The sequence below is a fragment of the Muntiacus reevesi genome, chromosome 13, assembly GCF_963930625.1.
Source record: "Muntiacus reevesi chromosome 13, mMunRee1.1, whole genome shotgun sequence".
NCBI lineage: Eukaryota > Metazoa > Chordata > Mammalia > Artiodactyla > Cervidae > Muntiacus > Muntiacus reevesi.
In genome coordinates this window covers 21,594,061-21,617,091 of record NC_089261.1, presented here as the reverse complement: position 1 = coordinate 21,617,091, position 23,031 = coordinate 21,594,061, and the positions used below count along the sequence as shown (strand labels likewise).

Genomic DNA, 23,031 nt, shown 5'->3' with positions numbered 1-23,031 from the left:
GGTTAAACTTTTCCTTTCAAGGGGGTTCGATCCCTGGTCAGGGAACAAGGATCCCACATGCCTCATAGCCAAAATACCAAAACATAAAATAGAAGCAATATTGTAACAAATTCAATCAAGACTTAAACATCAAAAAATCTTAATTAAAAAAAAAGAATCTATAAAACAGGCATTATGCACCTTAGACATGATAATAGTAAAATCAGAACTTTGTCACATGGTTTTCAGCTCAAAATGCAGTGTGGAATAAAGATTCCATATGGCGAGAAATTCTGTTGCTGATGTTCACTCACAAACCACAAAGTTTTCAGACTTCCTCTGGTGGTCCAGTGGTTAAGACTCTGTGCTCGCAATGCAGGGGGCCTTGGGTCGATCCCCTCAGGGAACTGGATCCCACATACTACAACTAAGACCCAGTGCAACCAAGAAACCAACAAATAAATAGCAATTCTTTAAAAATCCCCTCAAAATGTGGCTTAGAGCCACTTAGCAGGAGGGCCCGTTACTCAGGCTGACCTGACATTCTCCGAGCCCAACCCCGAGATGAGCTTGTCGGCCGCGATCAGCCGTCTCTCCATGATCTCGGCTTCCTCTTGCAGCTTCTGCTTCTCCAGGATGGCCGCCTCATATTTGGCCCCCAGAGCTTCCAGTTCCCTCTGGATCGCTGCCAGCTCATTCTGGATCTTCTCCAGCTCACGTTTGGTAAGGTAAAAATTCCGCTCCAGCCTGGCCACCTAAGTGAAGACAATTTCCAAAACAGTGGGCAAAAAGACAGTTGTGAGGTGAGAATGATATAGTCTCACACCTGGCTTATGTCCACCTACATTGTTTTTTGGCCATGCCATGCAGCTTGTAGGTTCTTAGTTCCCTGACCAGGAATTGAACCCAGGCCCATGGCAGTGAAAGCACTGAGTCTTAACCACTGAACTGCCAGGGAATTCCTCCACCTGCATTTCTATCATTGTCCTTATCTTCTGGGGCCACCCATAGCAAGGCACATGGCTTCTCCTCTTAGGAATCTTTTCAATGGTTTAATGCAAAATCCCACAACCCATTTGAAAAAAGATGTCCTGTACTGAGTTAGCAGACAACTTAACTTTCATATGAATTAAGGTCCCAGTAAGAGGACCCTGTGAGTCTAAGTCCAAAACTCAAAAAATGCACTGAAGATTGTGTGTGTGTTTGTGTGTGTGTGTTCAGTAACATCAATCATATCCAACTCTTTTGTGACCCTAGTGGACTGTAGCCCACCAGGCTCCTCTGTCTGTTGTGGGATTTTTCCCGTCAAGAATACTGGAATGGGTTGCCATTTCCTCCTCCAGGGGATCTTCCTGACTCAGGATCGAAGCTTCACCTCCAGCGTCTCCTGCATTGCAGGCGAATTCTTTACCACTGTGCCACAAGTGAAGCCCTGCACTGAAGATACTACCAGCCCTATTACGGGTTCTAAGTTTTCTGAGTGACAAAATCCTGAGTTAAAAAGCAATGTCAAAATATGTCTTGGGCATTCCCTGGTGGTTTAGTGGTTAAGAATCCACCTTTTAATGCAGGGGACATAGGTTCGATCCCTCGAAGGATAACTAAGACCTCACATGCCTTGGGGCAACTAAGCTGGAGTGCTGCCATTACTGAGCCACAATCAGAGAAAAGCCTGCATGCCACGACTAAGATCGTACACAGCCAAAAATAAATAAATAAAAACACGTCTCAAAATGATGGAATCAACCTTATACAATTCTCTTGGTGTTGTGCCTTCTGTATGTTACTTTGATCCAGTGGTTCTCAACAGGGACTTATTTTGCCTCCTTCAAGGGACGCATGGCAAAGTCTGGAGACATTTCTGGTTGTTGAAACTTGGGGGCATCTAGTGGGTAGAGGCCAGGGATGCTGTTCAACATCCTACAATGCCCAGGATAGCTCCACAAAACAAAAAAAAGATCCAATCCAAAATGGCAATAGCGCCAAGGATGAGAAACCCTGCATTAGCCCTCCCTCGAGAATGAATTTTACCCTCTTTTATTCAAAAATCTTTCACAATGTTATATGGGAGAGGAGTCTGGGGGAGAAGGGATACATGTATGGCCAAATCCCTTTGCTGTCCGCCTGAAACTATCACAACACTGTTAATCAGCTACACTCCAATATAAAATTAAAAATTTTAAAAAAACCTTTCAGCCTTTGGCTCTGTCAGTTCACATTACATCTAAATGAGAGCTGTATGTACTTGGGGGGAAATGTTTATGTGGTTTGAAATCAGAACCTTGCCAGAATTTTTCCAGTAAAGCTGTGGACACATTCATTCTGACTCCAAAATGATCTCTTGGCAGAAGTGAGCAGGGCTTACAGATGGGCAGTACCTTGTCTCTTTTGGGCTTGATTTCTTTAAAAACATCACAGTAGCCCATCACAGCTTCAACAAACTTCAGCATCCCCAAGCCTGCTTTGCTCACGGCTTCCATTTCCTCGGTCGTGGTATTGAGGGTCTTCAAGAGGCCTAGAGGTCAAAGACGCAATGATCTCAATGAGCAGTGAGCTTTGTCTCGGGAGAATAAAATGAGAAATAAGCTAACTATGAACAAAGCAAGTGTAACTAGTTCCTTACTCCCTGGTAATCCTGTGAGAGGGATTGGACAGCTCTCCCCCAGATAACAGGTGGATCCAACCTTAAATGAGTTCTTTGTGAGTGGCTGTTTAAGATGTGAGTAAGGGGCCCAGGTTACTGCCCTCCAGGACATCTATGACACAGGCACTTCTGTGGACACCCAGAAGGCCCTGGAGACCCAAGGCGTCAGTGAGGACTCCTAAGTGGGCACCAAGGTGGCTCAGAGCTGGCAGTGAACTGGGATTCATTTAACTGTCATTATGGGGGCTCCATCACCTCCACCTGCCCCCTCACTCTGGAAAGAACTTCACCTAAATGGAAACCCATCCAAGGATCGGATAAAGAGAGCCCCTTGGGTTTCTGTAGCTGTTGTTATCCTCCCGGTTTTAATTAGTTTTGTTTTTAAGTGGCTGAAAAAAATGCACTGATGATAAAGTTCTGAATAAGCCATCATGATAAACAGTGACACAATGAACTTGTATATGCCTGAACGAAGACTAACATCATTCCCTCTGGCTAAGCTCTGGGGGCGGATCAGGAGTCAGGCTTAGCAGGAACTGTGTGGCTTCTGTAACTGAAAAGAAGGGAATGGGGTGGGTGGTGCTGGCTCCTCCTCCTCGCCCACCCCCCAGGGACCTGTAGAAGACTTCCTACAGGCAAGAGGCACAAGGAGAGTAGTCAAGGTTAGACCAGTTCTTTTTTTTTCTCCCCTGAATATCCATTCTGCCTAACTGAACTGAAATTCACATAACATAAAATGAACCATGTTAAAGTGTATACACGTCAGTGGCATTCAGTAGAGTCACAAGATTCTGCAGGCCTCATTTCCACCTAGTTGCAAGATATTCTCATCATCTCAAAGGGAAACTTCACAGCTATTCAGCAATCAACCCATTTCCCCTCCCCAGACACTGGCAAGCATTAATCTGCTTTCTGTCCCTATGGATTCACCTATGAATATTTCATATAAATGGAGTTACAATATGTGACCTTTTGTGCCTGACTTCTTTCACTTGGCATCACGTATTTGAGGTTCATCTATGTTGTAGCATACAGCAGCTAAAACATAAATGACGCTCATTCCTTTTTTGACCGAATAATATTCCACTGTGTGGATATGTTTGTTCTTGCTATCCATTCATCTGCTGATAGACACGTGGGTTGTCTCCACCCATCACTAGCTATTGTCAGTAATGCTGTCAGGGACATTGCACATAAGCTTTTGTTTGAATATGTATTTTCTATTCTTTGTGTATATACATAGGAGTGAAATGGTTGGGACACATGGTAATTCTATGATTAACCTTCTGAGGAACTGCCAAACTGTTTTCCACATGATTTTACATTTCTGCCAACAATGTAGAAGGGTTGCAAGTTCTCCACATCCTCCCTAACACTTGTTGTTTTGTGTGGTTTTGTTTAAATTACACCATCTGAGTGGATCTGAATGCTACCTCTTTGTGGTTTGATGAGCATTTTCCTAGTAACCAGCATTAAGCACAGTTTCATATGCTTTTTGGCCATCTGTCTGTCTTTTTTGGAGAAACGCCTATTCCAGTCCTTTGCCCATTAGACCGATTCTTGGCACCACTATGCCCCCCCATCAGATAAGATGCACAGAAGACAAGCTAGAGTGGGCTCCAGAAGACAGCTGTGTTCCTGCTAAGGAGAACTAGGGCTGTTGCTGGATCACACATTCATGTGGCATCCGCTGCTACTGCCCATCCCACCACCACCCTCTGTTCCATGCAGCTATGCCGCCATCTTCCTCTAGGGACAGTCATTCCCGTTCTTCCATCAGCACAGCCACCGCAACACCATTTGGACCCCACGGGAGGGTGTGCCTGCGACAAGCCCCCTCCTCGCCCTCCCTCCCCGCCCCAAAGACTGAACTGCCAGGTTGAGAACCAGCCTGGCTGACCCTCCATCCATCTGTGCTCACCTCTGATGTTCTTAACTTGGCTCTGGGTAATGGAATCAAAGTCGATTTCCATCAGAGACCTCAGGAAGTTGGGGTCGGACATCATGCCCTTGGCGGTTTTCCAGTTGAGTTCTTTGTAGCCTTTCATGATGAGGATGCATTCGCAGACCGTCTGCACCTGCTTCGGGGGCTTAGCAAAGGACCTGGGGGAGGAACAGACACATATGAGGATCGGGCACAGGATGTGGCCAGGATCTGGCCCGAAGGAAGGTTCCAGAAAAAAATGGCTCAACCCAGAACCGTCTCTTGGAGGCGATACTGCATGGAGGCAAAGGGGACCACATCCCAACACCAACTTGGGCTCCTGGGGATGAGCTTTTCCAAGAGCAGAACTCAGTCTCCTCCATCAGGTGCCAGTTCAAGGCCCTAGATTCAGACCGGGCACCAGGGACACAGCAGGGCATCATTCAATGCAAACCCGGGCTGCCCCTGAATCAGCAGGGCGGGGTGGAGCCTGAGAATCTGTGTTTTTAATTACATCCTGGGGTGACTCCTCAGACTCTAAGTGGTAGAGTCATTATTGTCATGATCATCATCAACCTATTTTCTATTTACCAGATGAAGAAATGGGGCGCCAGTGCTTGGATGGCCTGCCTGTGTCTACATAGCCCGTGGGGTCTGAGGTCCCCGTACCCTGGGCTCCTCCAGGCTGTGGAAATTGTTTTCTGACTTTGACAAAGCTAGACCATCACTCAGCTGCTGTGACACTTACAGGTCCAGCACCCTCGACCCTCCGGCGAACGGGAAATCTAAAAGGATCGGGAGAATGCAAGGCGGCATCAGCAGCGTGAAGACCCAAGAAGGAACGAGTGACGCATTGCTGGTACCCAGGGGGCCCCCCTCGGCTGCCTGCTGCCCGGACACGTCTCTACACGTCACACGAGGCGTGCAGGCACCAAAGCCATGGAGAGAGACAGAAGCTGAAGGAAAATGATGAAGAAAAAGGAAAGGAAAGGGTTTGGAAAATGAAGAGCCCCCCCCCCAAGGGCAAGGAGCAGCCTGGGGAGAAGCCAGAAGGCCCCAGAGGATGGGGGCAGGGAGGGCCAAGGCACAGAGAAAGAACAATCCGAGCCACACAGTAGTGTGGAGACTCTGAACCCGGCAACCATACCCCCCACCCCTCCTGGCCCCCCACGCACTCACCCTCGCAGAGACAAGCCAGAGCAAAGCTCCAGCACAAAACCCGACCATTAAAGTAATGGACCTGAGTCACCAGGGAAAGGCTCAATTATGCGGCGTTAGGCGCTTACGACAGCGGCGATGCTGTCAACTGTTTTTAAAAGGTTCCCTTCGGGGCTGATGAAGACCAGGCCGGGCCACTGCTCTCTGAATAATCCGAGGAGGAGGGGGTCAGTGAGATATTTTCAGACACTAGTGGGAAAGAGCCTCAGGGCGGCGTCCTGAGCCATCTGGACTGGTCCCAGGTTCTCAGCTTTCTCATCTGTAAAATGGGGAGGCGGAACCGGAAACTTGGAGTCCCCAAAGCCTTTGAGTCTATGAAAGGGAAGTTCTCTGGGATCAGTTTATGAACCGGTCCCAGGAACCTCATTTATCCAGAACACGGTGTTGTGATGCCAGATAACCAAGGAGTTTGCAATAGTAAGGTTACCAAACACTGTTTTATGAGTTATATAAAGTGGTATAAAAATAGGGAAAAAAGTAAGAGCCCAAGTCTGAGAAATGAAAGTGTTCCTGATTCATCTGACTCCTTTCTTCTACCACAACAGAAACTCAGGGTGGGCTTCCCTGATGGTCCAAGTGTTTAAGAATCTGCCTTGTTCACAAAGACAGAAATATAGATCAATGGAACAGAATAGAAAGCCCAGAGATAAATCCATGAACCTATGGACACCTTATCTTCAACAAAGGAGGCAAGGATATACAATGGAAAAAAGACAACCTCTTTAACAAGTGGTGCTGGGAAAACTGGTCAACCACTTGTAAAAGAATGAAACTAGAACACTTTCTAACACCATACACAAAATTAAACTCAAAATGGATTAAAGATCTAAATGTAAGACCAGAAACTACAAAACTCCTAGAGGAGAACATAGGCAAAACACTCTCCGACATAAATCACAGCAAGATTCTCTATGACCCACCTCCCAGAATATTGGAAATAAAAGCAAAAATAAACAAATGGGACCTAATGAAACTTAAAAGCTTTTGTACAACAAAGGAAACTATAAGCAAGGTGAAAAGACAGCCCTCAGATTGGGAGAAAATAATAGCAAATGAAGAAAGAGACAAGGATTAATCTCAAAAATATACAAGCAACACCTGAAGCTCAATTCCAGAAAAATAAATGACCCAATCAAAAAATGGACCAAAGAACTAAACAGACATTTCTCCAAAGAAGACATACAGATGGCTAACAAACACATGAAAAGATGCTCAACATCACTCATTATCAGAGAAATGCAAATCAAAACCACAACGAGGTACCATTACACACCAGTCAGGATGGCTGCTATCCAAAAGTCTACAAGCAATAAGTGTTGGAGAGGGTGTGGAGAAAAGGGAACCCTCTTACACTGTTGGTGGGAATGCAAACTAGTACAGCCACTATGGAGAACAGTGTGGAGATTTCTTAAAAATATGGAAATAGAAGTGCCATATGACCCAGCAATACCACTTCTGGGCATACACACTGAGGAATCCAGATCTGAAAGAGACATGTGCACCCCAATGTTCATCGAAGCACTGTTTATAATAGCCAGGCCGTGGAAGCAACCTAGATGCCCATCAGCAGATGAATGGATAAGGAAGCTGTGGTACATATACACCATGGAATATTACTCAGCCATTAAAAAGAATTCATTTGAATCAGTTCTAATGAGATGGATGAAACTGGAGCCCATTATACAGAGTGAAGTAAGCCAGAAAGATAAAGAACATTACAGCATACTAACACATATATACGGAATTTAGAAAGATGGCAATGATAACCCTATATGCAAAACAGAAAAAGAGACACAGAAGTACAGAACAGACTTTTGAACTCTGTGGGAGAAGGTGAGGGTGGGATGTTTCGAAAGAACTGCATGTATATTATCTACGGTGAAACAGATCACCAGCCCAGGTGGGATGCATGAGACAAGTGCTCGGGCCTGGTGCACTGGGAAGACCCAGAGGGATCAGGTGGAGAGGGAGGTGGGAGGAGGGATCGGGATGGGGAATACATGTAACTCCATGGCTGATTCATGTCAATGTATGACAAAACCCACTGAAATGTTGTGAAGTAATTAGCCTCCAACTAATAGAAAAAATTAAAAAATTAAAAAAAAAGAATCCGCCTTGTATTGCAAGGGACACCAGTTCGATCCCTGGTCTGGGAAGATCCCACATGCCTCAGAGCAACTGAGCTCCAGAGCCACAACTACTGAGGCCCGAATGCCCTGGAGCCCGTGCTCCACAACAAGAGAAGCCACTGCAGTGAGAAGCCCACATATGACAACAAAGAGTAGCCCCTGATCACCGCAACTAGAGAAAGCCCGAGTGCACCATGGAAGACTCAGCACAGCCAGGAAATAAATAAATCTTGAAAAAAAAAGAAAGAAATTCAGGGAGAGACAGACAGATAGACAGATGGAGGTGAAGTCATGCTGCCTTCCCAGGAGAACACCAATTGCAAGCTTTATTCCCCACCTCCCTTCACTCTACCGCAGACACTGTCTTTGCTTTTCCCTCAAGCCACACTCCTTCCAGCCCCCTCTAGCCTCCATCCCATGTCTCGTTTAAATATCACTTCCCGGGATTCAGCTTCCCTGACCACTCACCCCCCAAGGCTAGAATCGGGTCCCCCATTATCCAAAGTCATAGCAACCCAAACCCTGCCTCCCTGACCTCTTCCTGGGTAATTTTATTGTTCACGCGATTCCCGTGTGCACACTTGTGCCTCCCCCAGACTGTGGGCTCCATGTGGTAAAGACCGCCCAGGCCGGCTCACTGTCTCTCAGCCCCCATGCCAGCAGAGGGTGGGCAGGCAGTAGGCACCTGATGGTACTGAACGAAGCAAAGGAAGAAAAGCAAAGTCGCAGGCCAGCAACAAAGGGAGCCTTTTATACTCCGGAGAAACATCCACTACTAATCTTCATTACTCCTAATCTTCCTGCCTTAACATTTAATGATTTCTGCAAAGGGGATTGAGCATTATAGAGAGGAAGTGCTATTATACGAATTAAAGGATTAGGGAATCATCAAGACCTAAGTGCTGGCTCATCACCCTTAACATCCAAATGGCCTAAACAAGGCCAGATTGTAGTCATCTGCATCCAAATGTATTAAATCCCAGGAAAAAATCCCAAAGAGATCAAAGATTTAAAGGTAAACAATTAAACTAGAAAAGTATAGGATGAAACCATGGGGAGATTAGTTTACAGTCTTCCAGTTGCAAGGCCTTTTAAATATGAGGTCATAGCAAAAAGCCACAAAATAAAATATCACCAAAATCTGCCTCATAAAAATAAAAATTTATACACAGCAAACACAAACACACACACAAACCACCTAAACAAAGCCAAATGGCTGAGACGTCCCTGGTGGTCCAGTGGTTAAGACTTCCCCTTCCAATGCAGGAGGTGGGGGTTTGACCCCTAGTCAAGGAGCTTAGAGCTTACATGCCTCTTGGCCAAGAAACCAAAACAGAAAACAGAAGCAATATTGTAACAAACTCAATAAAGACTTTAAAAATGATCCACATCAAAAACACAATTTTGTTTTTAGAGTCAACTGACTGATGACAAACTGGGAAAATTATTTGCAACTCACATCACACATAAAAAGCTTATCTCACTATTAATACAAAAAGTCCCTGGAAATGGGTAAGGGAAGCAAAAAAAAAAAAATAAGCAACAGCAACAAAAACAATTCAACAAACGGGCAACGCACATAAAGAGTTCACAGAAAATGAACTACACAGACTCTTACACACATCCTTCACATATAAACAAAAAAGGCAACTTCTCTCATCATAAGGGAGATGCACATTAGACCTACACAAGTATCATTGTTCATCTATAAATAATCAAAACTCCAAGTGTTCAGTAGTGCCCTCTGTTGGTGAGGCCATGAAAAAGCAGGCACTCGTATCTGCTGCCAGTGGGAGGACAAATTGGTTCCACAACTACGGTTCCACTACGGACAAATTGGTTCCACTTCTGAAAATGTATCCTTCCAGTGGACTTGGGCATAGTGAAGTAAGCATTATTCTTTGCCACAGTGTTTGTAAATGCAAAAAAGCTGGAAATAAGGTAAAAATTCATAAATTGGGGCTGATTAAATAAATGATAGTACAGCCATCCAAAGGTATGTGATGGGTTATTGTTAAATAATGAAGAGGTTCTCATACATCAAGATGCAAAAGATCTTCAAAGTGTCTTGTTAATGGAAAAAGCCAAGATGCAGAAAATGATGTGTATTACCAATTATATTTCAAAAGGAAAGAAAAGAAAAAATATAATAAAAAAAGAAAAAAAGAAAAGAGAATATGTGGGTATCCCTTGTTTTACAACCCTTAGAGCTCAACGTCAGGAACTGAAGAGACACTGGTACATCTGGTTGCCTTGAGGATGCGCAAAAACTTTCTGGATGGGACTTCTCTACCGGTCCTGTTGGTTAGGGTTCCAAGCTTCCACTGCAGGAGACATAGGTTCAATCCCTGGTCAGGGAACTAAGATCCTGCATGTTGTGGGATGTGCCCCCCCCCCAAAAAAAAACCACCTCTCTGGATGGATATATGGGAAATGTATATGAGATACACATAATCATAGCATGATTCTCTGTCCTGTAGGGGGAGGGGAACTAAGCTGATGAGGAGCAGGTCAGAGGGGGCTTTCCATGGCATGTCATTCTGATGTTGGAACCAGCACCTAGCTGATGTACATACATGGCACTGACCCAGTGCTCAACCCAGTTCTGAGAGATCTTTACAAAATAGCTCACTGGACCCTCATACCCTCCCTGAGCTTCAGGGCTTCCCTGATAGCTCAGTTGGTAAAGAATCCACCTGCAATGCAGGAGACCCCAGTTCGATTCCTGGGTTGGGAAGATCCCCTGGAGAAGGGATAGGCTACACGCTCCAGTATTCTTGGGCTTCCCTTGTGGCTCAGCTGGTAAAGAATCTGACCGCAATGTGCGAGACCTGGGTTCGACCCCTGGTTTGGGAAGTTCCCCTGGAGAAGGGAAAAGCTACCCACTCCAGTATTCTGGTCTGGAAGTCACAGAATTGGACACGACTGAGCAACTTTCACTTTCACTTTCAACCACCCTGAGGCTGTGGGGACAGTGATTATCATATGCATGTTACAAAGGAGGAAACCCCAGCACAGAGAGGTTAGGTGACTTGCCAAAGGTCACACAGCTGGGAAGAATCAAAGCCATGCATGAACGTATCACCTGTTCCAATAACTACATTTTTAAAAATTACTCCTTTTAGGCCATAGACTGTTTTTACTATCTCAGGGGTGATACAGGCACCCTGTCTAACCACAGGGGACACATATCAAGCTCTCCATGTGGTCCCATGGAAAGCCCATCTCACCAGCCCCTTGGAGTGTTGAGGGGATTCACAACCTTCTCCTCCTTCCAGATAAATCCCCCTCAAAGATCCTTCCCAACTCTGTTCTCAGAATGTTTTTATGCTACTGACCAGAGTTGTTGTTGTTGATGCTTAGTCGCTAAGTTGTATCCAACTCTTTGCGACCCCATGGACTATAGCCTGCCAGGCTCCCCTGTCCATGAGATTTCCCAGGCAAGAATACTGGAGTGGGTTGCCATGTTCTTCTCCAGGGGATCTCCCCAACCCAGGCATCAAACTTGTCTCCTGTATTGGGAGGCGGATTCTTTACCATCTGAGCCACCAGGCAGAGCAGAGCCCCAAATCCATATAACCAGTGGCTGGATGTTTCCCTTGAAAATGCACATATTCATGGTCTCTCTCACAACTCAGTCTAAACTTCCAACACGTGCTATTGCAGTTTAAAACAGCCACTCTGGAGCTTCCTAGGAGGCTCAGTGGTGAAAGAATCCATCTGCTAATACAGGAGTTGTGGGTCCAATCCCTGGTCCAGGAAGATCCCACATGTCACTGAGGAACTAAGCCTCATGCACCACAAATATTGAGCCTATGCTCCAGAGACCAGGAGCGGCAACTGCTGAGCCCATGTGTCACAACTGCTGAAGCCTGTGTGCCCTAGAGCCCGCGCTCCTCAACAAGAGAAGCCATGGCAATGAGAAGCCCGCACACCACAGCTAGAGAGTGCTCCCCACTTGCCGAAAATAGAGAAAACCCACATGCAGGAACAAAGACCCAGCATAGCCAAAACTGAATAAATAGAATTATAAAACATCCATCCATATGCCTTCATTGCAATCACACTGCAAACCTCTGAAATCAGGACCTCTTGCTAACAGCAGCAGCACCTCCAGATGACAACCCTCCCACCCCCAGCCCAGGAGTCACTTGGGTTTCCTGCTCTGGAACGAGCTGAATGTTCTGTTTGAATCCACATGTTTCACATGGACTGTAGCCTGCCAGGCTCCTCTCTCTGTCCATGGGATTTTCCAGGCAAGAGCCAACAACCAGAGCACGGCCTTGGACAAGGGCCGCCACGTGGCCCTTAGGAAATGAGAGGAGCTCAGAGAAGCAGCGCCATCCCACCACGCACACGAAACACAGGTCAGCTTCCAGCCTGGAAACAGAGTCTCTCTCACTGATTGTGCAGCCAGGACAACGCCCCTTCTGAAAATGAGGACGTGATGGCGAGTAAGGAGAGGAGAGAGCCGAGGCTCCTGTCACAGGGACACAGGAGCAAGACCACGCAGCGCGAAGACAGGGAATGGGGTGGGGCGGGCAGGACGCTGTTTCTTCCTGGCTTCACGGGCGCTGCCAAACTTAGCACTGAGATTCACTAACGATGCCCTAAGGAAACAGTGCCCCGTGGTGGGAAGGAAGAAAACGCCATACCAGACCCCTCTTCTGGACAGCAAATGAGCCCTCTGGCTGCAGGGGTTGGAGTCATTTGGCACATTGATTTGCAGAATGGCTGGGAGCTACAATTAAGACTCACTCTCCTGGGAATTCCCTTGCAGTCCAGTGATTAAGGTTTGGCGCTTTCACTGCCAGGGCAGTGAGAGGTTCAATCCCTGATCGGGGAGCTAAGATCCTACAAGCCACGCAAGCGCAGCCCCCACCCACCCCCCCCCCCAAAAAAAAACCACTCTTCCCACCTCTAAAAGTCCATCATATGTCTAGAAATGGATGAAGGCATCTCCCATCTGCTCTCAGCCTTTGGCACACCTGGCCTGCATCCAGGGGCCTGCCTCTTTCAGGACAGACACCCAAAAATGTTCTCCTAAAGAGGACTGATTTATAAGGCTCCACCTCTCCCACCAGTCCCTTCTGGAACCCAATCTACTTCTGTGAGTGGCCAGGGTTCAAGGCCAGTGGACTGGGCTACCTACTGATTGGGGCAAGTCAGCTCACCTATCTGGGCTCGAGGACCCTCATCTGTAAATGAAGATGACGACAGTCCCCACCATGCAAAGTGGGCGGCACAGAAATGCCAAACTGCCATGATTATGTCATCGTTGCTGTCAGGGGTGACACTGCAAGCCAGGCACACTTGGGGATGGCCACCTGTTACCTGATCTCGGTCACATCCGACTTGTCCAGCTTCTGCAGCTCCAGCTTGGCGGCCTCCAGGATGGGCATGACCTCGGCTAGGGCGGTCTCGGCCTCCGCCTTCTCCACTGCAATAATCTTGTTTTGCTCCTCTATCTCCATGGCTTTTTCCTCTGCCAGCTTCTTCTTTTCCTCCGCTGTGGGGGGATAGGGAGGGGAATGAAGCCACCGAAGGTGGGGAGGATGGGCCACTGCTCCTGAACCAAAGCGGCACACCCTTCAAAGGTGGGCAGTGGGACTTCCCCGGTGGCGCAGTGGGTAGGAATCGGCCTGCTAATGCAGGGGACACAGGTTCGGTCCCTGGTCTGGAACTAAGATCCCATGTGCCTCCACAGAGCAACGAAACCTGTGCACTACAACTACTGAAGCCCGCATGCCTAGAGCCCATGCTCCACAACAAGAGAAGCCACCACAATGAGAAGCCTGCACACCAACTAAAGAGTAGCCCTCACCTGCTGTAACTAGAGAAAGCTCGCCTGCAGCAACAAAGATCTAGTGCAACAAAAAATAAATTTAAAAAATAATTTTTAAAAAAATGGGCACAGGGACGAGGGGGTCAAATGAGCTTTGGCCAGTATGGCCAATGTCTTCATGGTCCCTGCGGTCCCTAACACCGGGATAGCTGCTGCAACCTTGACCCTCCATAACTAGCCCACCTATGTCTCCCGCCCACTCCATCCCATGAGACAACCCCAACCCCGCTTGGCCGGTGTTAGCTGAGGACATCAGGGCTGCCCTTGAAATTTTTCTGGCTTACTGAGATCTCTCTGTCTCTTCGTCAGCTTTTCCTACGTTCATTCAGTCAGACAGTTCAGTCTCTCAGTCGTGTCCAACTCTTTGAGACCCCATGGACTGCAGCACGCCAGGCCTCCCTGTCCATCAGCAACTCCCGGAGTTTACCCAGACTCGTCTCCATTGAGTCGGTGATGCCATCCAACCATCTCATCCTCTGTCATCCCCTTCTGCCTTCAGTCTTTCCCAGCATCAGGGTCTTGTCCAATGAGTCAGCTCTTCGCATCAGGTGGCCAAAACACTGGAGTTTCAGCTTCAACATCAGTCCTTCCAATGAATACTCAGGACTGATCTCCTTTAGGATGGACTGGTTGGATCTCCTTGCAGTCCAAGGGACTCTCAGGAGTCTTCTCCAACACCACAGTGCAAAAGCATCAATTGTTCAGCGCTCAGCTTTCTTTTGGAGAAGGAAACAGCAACCCACTCCAGTACTCTTGCCTGGAAAATCCCATGGATGGAGGAGTCTGGTAGGCTGCAGTCCATGAGGTCACTAAGGGTCAGACACGACTGAGCGACTTCACTTTCACTTTTCACTTTCATGCATTGGGGAAGGAAGTGGCAACTCACTCCAGTGTTCTTGCCTGGAGAATCCCAGGGTTGAGGGAGCCTGGTGGGCTACTATCTATGGGGTTGCACAGAATCGGACACGACTAAAGCGACTTAGCATCAGCAGCTTTCTTTATAGTCCAACTCTCACATCCATACATGACCACTGGAAAAACCATAGCCTTGATTAGATGGACCTTTGTTGGCAAAGTAATGTCTCTGCTTTTTAATATGCTATCTAGGTTGGTCATAACTTTCCTTTCAAAGAGTGAGCGTCTTTTCATTTCATGGCTGCAGTCACCATCTGCAGTGCTTTCGGAGCCCAAAGAAATAAAGCCTGCCACTGTTTCCATTCTTTCCCCATCTATTTGCCATGAAGTGATGGGACCGGATGCCATGATCTTAGTTTTCTGAATGTTGAGTTTTAAGACAAGTTTTTCACACTTCTCTTTCACTTTCATCAAGAGACTCTTCAGTTCTTCTTCAATTTCTTCCATAAGGGTGGTGTCATCTGCATATCTGAGGTTATTGATACTTCTCCCAGCAATCTTGATTCCAGCTTGTGTTTCATCCAGCACGGTGCTTCACATGAAGTACCTGCATATAAGTTAAATAAACAGGGTGACAATATACAGCCTTGACGTACTCCTTTTCCTATTTGGAACCAGTCTGTTGTTCCATCTCCAGCTCTAACTGTTGCTTCCTGACCTGCATACAGGTTTCTCAAGAGGCAGGTGAGGTGGTCTGGTATTCCCATCTCTTTCAGAATTTTCCAGTTTGTTGTGATCTACACAGACAAAGGCTTTGGCATAGTCAATAGAGCAGAAGTAGATGTTTTTCTGGAACTCTCTTGCTTTGTCAATGACCCAGCAGATGTTGGCAATTTAATCTCTGGTTCCTCTGCCTTTTCTAAATCCAGCTGGAACATCTGCAAGTTCACAGTTCACGTATTGTTGAAGCCTGGCTTGGAGAATTTTGAGCATTACTTTACTAGTGTGTGAGATGAGTGCAACTGTGTGGTAGTTTGAGCATTCTTTGGGATTGCCTTTCTTAGGGATTGGAATGAAAATTGACCTTTTCCAGTTCTGTAGCCCCTGCTGAGTTTTCGAAATTTGCTGGCATATTGAGTGCAACACTTTCACAGCATCATCTTCTAGGATTTGAAATAGCTCAACTGGAATTCCATCATCTCCACCAGCTTTGTTTGTAGTGATGCTTCCTAAGGCCCACATGACTTGACATTCCAGGATGTCTGGCTCTAGGTGAGTGATCACACCATCGTGGTTATCTGGGTCATGAACATCTTTTTTGTATGGTTCTTCTGTGTATTCTTGCCACCTCTTCTTAATATCTTCTGCTTCTGTTATGTCCATACCATTTCTGTCCTTTATTGAGCCCATCTTTACATGAAATGTTCCCTTGGTATCTCTAATTTTCTTGAAGAGATCTCTAGTCTTTCCCATTCCGCTGTTTTCCTCTATACGTTCATTCAGCCCAGCCCAAAGGTCACCCTCCCCCCAGGTCACTCTCAGTTTCATCACTCTGTTTATTTGCTTTATTTTATCTTCGTTTATTTGTGACACTAACCACAGTCTGAAATTTCATCTGATTCTTGGCTCATGAATGGGCTCCACTCAGTAGAATGTAAGCTTCTTTCCAGGGGCTGTGACCCCACATTTAGAACAAAGCTTGGCTTGGAGTAGGTGTACCAGTTTGAATAGTGCCCCCACCAAAATCCATGGCCACTCAGAGTCACAGAATGTCACCTTATTTGGAAACAGAGTCTTTGTAGATATAATTAGTTAACACAAGGTCATACTGGGTTAGGGTAGATCCTAAATCCAACAACTGTGTCCTTATAAGAAGGCCATGTGAAGACACGGAGACACAGTGGGGGAAACGTCACATGATGGTGGAGGCAGAGACTGGAGGAATGTGTCCACAAGCCAAAGAACACTCAGGACTTCTGGCCACCGCTACAAGATGCAAGAGGCCAGGAAGGGTCTTCCCCGGAGCCTTAGAGGGAGCAGAGTCCTGCCAAGACCTTCATTTCAGACTTCTATCCTCCAAAACAGTGAGAATAAATAAATGTCTCTGTTTTAAAGCACCCAGTTTGAGACTTCCATGGCGGTCCAGTGGTTCAGAGTCTGCCTTCTAATGCAGGGGATGTGGGTTTGATCCCTGGTCAGAGAACTAAGATCCTACACGTTGCAGGGCAGCTAGGCCCATGAACCAAAACTGGAGAAAGCCAGTGTGCCATAGAGAAGACCCAGTGCAGCCAAAAATTAAGAATTAAAAAAATTAATCTTCAAAAAAAATAGCAATGGGTAGGTCAAAACATGCCAGTTCCTACAAGTGGCTTCCCAGGGCTGTCATGCAATGGAGCCCTGTCCTATTTGGGGGTTTTTTGGTGGGAAGGGGGCAGTCCAGATCCCCAGAGCTGGCCCCACACTTGCCTATGGCCGTATTTGTGGCAATCTCCTCCAGTAGGGCCTCACAGGCAGCCGATTTCTCCGCCAGCACGATCTTCTGCTCGGCCAGCTTCTGGTTCAGCTCATCCAGCTGGATGGTGGCCTCCTTCAGCTTGTCTAGGCCTCCCTCCAGACGCTTGCACTGAGCTGAGGACAGGGAACACAGGTATTCACCCTTGAGGGGGCTCTGTTCTCAACATACCCAACTACACACAATGCAGTGAGAGTCACCCAACCTGGGCTCACAGGAAAGTCAAACCAAATCAAATCATCTTCATGAGATGTCAAGCATCTCTCAGCACCTCCATTGCCATTTTGGGGGTGGCATCTCTGAATGGCAACCCACTCCAGTATTCTTGCCTGGAGAATGCCATGGACAGAGGAGCCTGGTGGACTACAGTTCATGGGGTTGCAAAACAGTCAGATGTGACTGAGTGACTAACAACACTCTGACTTCCAAAATGACTATATTTCTGAAAACAGTGCTTCATTTGACCAACAGCCAGAACCAGAGAATTTTTTTTTTAAGTTTTCCAACAGAGAAATGCTTGCTCTCATTAAACAGTATTTCTAATGGAATGCAAATTTAGAGCTTAGCGTGCACAGCCCAACACAGAAAAACAAAAATAAATGCATGCCAGGGCTCTGCCCACCCACACATATCATTTTGAGGTGCAAAATCCAAAATGTGCGTTTTCGGCTTTGCCTCAGTCCCAAACATGCTCAATCTTGCTAAGAAAACATCTGCTTAAGGAAAACATCAGCAGTTGGATCTTTACTCGTAAAGAATAACAATTTCTATGAATCATCCCCCTCCCAAGTCTTACCTATATTATACTGAGTTTTCTCATCCAGTAATTTTGAATACGTGTTAATAAAATCCAGGTAGTTCTTCGGAGTTACATAGTTGCAGCGCCTCAGTTTCTGTAGGAATTGTTTGCTGAATTCACCCACGGATTTGTGGACCAAAACAACATGTTCTACCAGATCTTCTATATTCTCTGCTGGGATCATCTGATTAGTTCCTGAAGAGAAAGGAATGGAAAAGGGTGGTTCATAAAGAAAGGAGACGAGCAGTTCCTCAAAGAGTTAAACACGGAATTCCCATGTGACCCAACAATTCCACTCCTAAGTACATTCCCAAAAGAGGTGAAAGACAGACAGGCAGATTTTTGTATGTCAGTGTTCATAGCAGCGCTATTCACAGTAGCCAGAGGTGTCTACCAACAGATGGGTCGATACACAAAATATGGCCTGTCCATAAATGGAGTATTACTCAGCCTTAAAGAAGGAAATTCTGATACATGTAGCAACATTGATAAATCTGGAAAACATGCAAAGTAAAAGCCAGCCATAAAAGGACACAGGAAACGTCTAGAATTGGCAGATTAGTGACAGAAAGTAAATTAGAGGTCCCAGGGGTAGAGAGAGGGTGGGGCTGGGGTGGGAGAACAGGGATTGAGTGTTTAATGGGGACAGAGTTTCCGTTTTAAAGATGAAAAAGGTTCTGGAGATAGACGGTGATGCCAATCGCACAACATTGTGAGTATTAAAAAGTATAGCAGTAAAAAAAAAAAAGTATAGCAGTGCACACTTAAAATGGTTTAAAATAGTTAAAATGGAAAATTTTGCATATTTTTTTTTACCACAATAAAATACACTATAAAAACGCTTTAACAAAAAAAGAAAAAAGCAGTTATCACTTGTCAGTGGCTTTTCTGGTTTTTCAAACCAGTCAATCCTAAAAGATCAGTTCTGAATATTCATTGGAAGGACTGATACTGAAACTGAAGATCCAGTACTTTGGTCACCTGATGCGAAAAACTAACTCATTGGAAAAGACCCTGATGCTGGGAAAGATTGAAGGCAGGAGGAGAAGGGGACAACAGAGGATGAGATGGTTGGATGACATCACCGACTCAATGGGCATGAGTTTGAGTAAGCTCTGGGAGTTGGTGATGGACAGGGAAGCCTGGTGTGCTGCAGTCCATGGGGTCACAAAGAGTTGGACAAGACTGAGCGACTGAGCTGAAATGACTGATACTCTGGCAATTTCTCTAAGAACACAGAAAGCCAATTTTCTTTCCCTACGTAGGAAGGTCTGTCTTGCTAAAGGCTAACACAGTGTTGGGAGAGGGGCTTGAGATTCCAGAAATTTCCCCAGTGCCCCTGCTATATTCCCTGTATCCAACACATACTTGGCACGAGGCAGGTCTTCCTATGGGGCCTCTCAGGTGGTGCCAGTGGTAAAGAACCCACCTGCCAATGCAAGAGACATGAGAGAGGCAGGTTCGATCCCCGGGTTGGAAAGATTCCCTGGAGGAGGGCATGGCACCCCACTCCAGTATTCTTGCCAGAAGAATCCTGTGGACAGGGGAGCCTAGCAGGTCACAAAGAGTCAGACACGACTGAGCATCTGAGCTCAGGCCTTCCTATATGTCTGCTGAAAAAATTAATAATCACTTCCAGGGCCAAAACCACATCACTCGAATTATCTCACAGATTGCAAAATACTTTCGCCTCAAAAATGAAGGAAGGAACTATGACCAAAAATAGGCATTCATCCAGATTCTGCATGTTTGATCTTGAATTATACCAGGGGTCAACAAACCACAGCCTATGGGCCAATTTTACAGCATGCATGAAAAGCTTTGCCTCACAAATATCCATACTTATTGGGCACAGTCATCCCAACTCCAGGAATATATCCTAAGAGAAAAATTCTAAGTAAATTCCATGCACCATTATTTATGATGCTTAACCACTAAATACTGAAAGCAGTAAGCTAATGCACAGAGGTGGCTGAAAAGCCTACGAAAGCTAAAGTGAAAAGAAAGTGAAGTCACTCAGTTGTGTACGACTCTTTATGAAACCCCATGGACTGTGGTCCGCCAGGCTCCTCTGTCCATGGGATTCTCCAGGCAAGAATACTGGAGTAGGTTGCCATGCCCTCCTTCAGGGCATATTCCCGACCCAGGGTTGAACCTGGGTCTCCTGCATTGCAGGCAGATTCTTCACTGTCTGAGCCACAAGGCAAGTCCAGTGAAAGCTAAGGCATATCTATATCAGAGATGGCAACTACAGCCCCCAGGACAAATCTGGCCCACTGCCCATTTTTGTAAATAAAGTTTTATTGGCACACAGCCATGCCCATTGACTTATATAGTGTCTATGGCCGCTTTCATGACGCAATGGTGAAACTGAATAATTGCAACAGAGACCATATGACCCACAAAGCCGAAAATATTTATCGTCTAGTCATTTACAGAAAAAGTTTGCTGATCTCTGAGTTATGTCATCAAAAAAGATTCATTCTCTTAGCCCCCTTCTCCAAAAAACTGCAATCTGTCTGTAAAGTGGGACTAGTTATTTATTTATTGGATATGTAGTTATAAGCCTAATGCTATTTACAAAAAAAAAGCTATTTACAGGGTCATAAAGCTGCTCAACTTAGGTCCAGATAAAAAGTTTTTCCCTGAGGATGAATTAACTGGCTTGAGGGCTTCCCTGGTGGCTCAGATGGTAAAGAATCTGCCTGCAATGCAGGAGATGTGAGTTTGATCCCTGGGCTGGGAAGATCCCCTGGAGAAGGGAATGGCAACCCACTCCAGTATTCTTGCCTGGAGAATCCCGTGGACAGAGGAGCCTGGTGGGCTACAGTGCATGGGGTCACAAAGAGTCAGACACGGCTAAGTGACTTACACTTTCTTATTTTGAAGATTAAAATTAATAGCTAAGGACTTAGGGGTTTGAATCTGTAGAGCAAATTCCACACTGATGGATAATCAGTTTACCAAAAGGTTTTTCAGACATCCTGGGGATCAGCACACATTTTCTCTAAAGAACCACGAGAACCAACTGTATAGCCAAGGGAACTGTACTCAGTGCTCTGCGGTGTCCTAAATGGGAAAGAAATCCCAAAAAGAGAAGCTATATGTATATGTATAGCTGATTCGCTTTGCTCTACCGTAGAAAATAACATAACATTGTAAAGCAACTATATTCCAATAAAAAAAATTTTTTTAAGAACCAAATAGTAAATATTTAGGCTGTGTGGGCCATCCAGCCTCTGTGGCAATTACTCAACTTTGTGGTTGTAGCATAAAAGCAGCCATAGACAGTATGTTTATTACATGTTCCAATAAAACGTCATTTACTAGGACAAGCAAGGGGCTGAATTTGGCCTGCAGGCCATGGTTTGCTGACCCCTACTTTCTATGATACCTAAGCAATTCTTATCCCCCATTATCTTTGTAATTCCCCTGAAGTCTCTTTGGACTAAAACACAATATGAACCAAAACACACTAACAAACATCATTCGTGACCATGCAATCTACTGGACCAAAATTCAAAGCCTGAAAAAGGATAACAAACTGTTGTAATGTTAATGCATAGTATCTTTACCTGGAGAATCCACAGAAGAGCCTGGTGGGCTACAGTCCCTGGGGTCAGAAAGAGTCGGATACGACTTAGCGAGTGAGCACGCACGCATACTGTTAATGTCCTGGTATTAGCTGCCACTTACCTAAAAATGACTTAGCAACTGCATGCAGAGCTTGGGGAGGCCAGGGCATGAACCAGTCAATACCAGTGTTATTTACCAGACCTTGAAAAGAAAGAGAGATAAAAGAGATGATGGCTCTGCTAACTCTGAGACCCACGGGAACATGGATACAGTCTTTGGGACACAACAAATTGGTGAATGAGATGGACATGTCCAAAAACAATGAACAAAAACAGGGTTTCTCAGCCTCGGCACTAGTGACATTTGACCAGATAATCCTCAGTGGTGGGGCTGTCTGTGCATTGTGGGGTGTTTGGCAACACCCAGTCTCTATCAGCTGGATACCAATTATACATAGTTCCCCTCACCCAAATTATGACAACCAAAAACATCTCCAGGCATTGACGAGTGTCCCCTGGGGAGCAAAACTGCCCCCCTCCCATTTCTAGGGACAGGTTCTGCTACTTCCATGAGGATGCCAGAATTTTTCAAATAGAAGGGAGCAGAGAGCTATATTGTGTACATTATGAGCCTCGAGGCTGGGACTGTGAGCTTTTCCTCATGTTAGGAGGACATCAGCCAGGACTTCCCTGGAGGTTCAGTGGTTAAGAATCCACCTGCCAATGCAGGGGATGAGGGTTCAGTCCCTGGTGGGGGAACTAAGATCCCATACACCTTGGGGCAACTAAGCCCTCATGCACCACAACTAAAGAAACTCATGCACGCCCACAAAGACACAGCACAGCCAAAATAAATCAATAATAAAAATTTTTTGAAAATTTAAAGTAAAAAAAGAAGGGCACCAGCCATCCATCCGCAACACAAGAGCTGGTTGGCGATTGTTGAGTGGTGGCTCGAGGCTCATCCTATGTGGCAGGACTCAACTTTCAACCTAATGACCATGTCATGGGTCACTTGGCTGGTGGAACCGTGGAACCTCAAGACACATGTCACTCCCTCACCCAAAGCATGAGCCCTACTGAAGAGGAAGAAAGGATTTGCAGGCTCTGCTCCAGGGCACCTGGGAAATTCCTGCAGCGGGTCCTCAGGGTGTCCCCCACCGGCGACATGCCCAGGACGATGTGCAGGCTGTTGGCACTCTTGTTCACGAAGTACTGCCACACGGACTCCTTGGCCGGGCCTGTCCCTTGCTTCAAAGCCTCTGGCCCGATCTGACTGAGGATAGACTCCTTCTCCTCGTCTGGGAAAAGCGCCGGTACGATGCCTGGAAAACAAACGCCAGCATTTTGTTCAGTCCCAGGTTATGTCTCGAGGCACTGAAATGGCAGCAGCACAGTCCGAGGGGTTGCAAAGAGTCAGACACGACTGAGCAGCTGAACACACACCGCGTCACCAAAGAGCAGTAGCTGCTGAGTCTGAGGAGCAGGGCTTGCGTCCCAGCTCTGAGCCCCAAGGCTCACTCACCGTGTGTGAAAATCCCTTTGGACCTC

General features: G+C 46.2%; 1 protein-coding gene across 2 annotated transcripts in view; it reads right to left on the bottom strand.

Moving 5' to 3' along the window:
- The window catches only part of DNAH10 (dynein axonemal heavy chain 10), a 154,839-nt gene that overhangs the window by 25,931 nt on the left and 105,877 nt on the right, over window positions 1-23,031 (bottom strand). For both annotated transcript variants that reach the window (XM_065904874.1, XM_065904876.1), the window contains 8 exons: window positions 22,602-22,805; window positions 21,602-21,682; window positions 17,903-18,100; window positions 17,061-17,222; window positions 13,229-13,403; window positions 4,545-4,726; window positions 2,358-2,494; window positions 517-734 (listed from right to left, as the gene is read on the bottom strand). In XM_065904874.1, coding sequence (XP_065760946.1) covers window positions 517-734; window positions 2,358-2,494; window positions 4,545-4,726; window positions 13,229-13,403; window positions 17,061-17,222; window positions 17,903-18,100; window positions 21,602-21,682; window positions 22,602-22,805 — 1,357 coding nt within the window. The remainder of the gene's footprint in view (window positions 1-516; window positions 735-2,357; window positions 2,495-4,544; window positions 4,727-13,228; window positions 13,404-17,060; window positions 17,223-17,902; window positions 18,101-21,601; window positions 21,683-22,601; window positions 22,806-23,031) is intronic.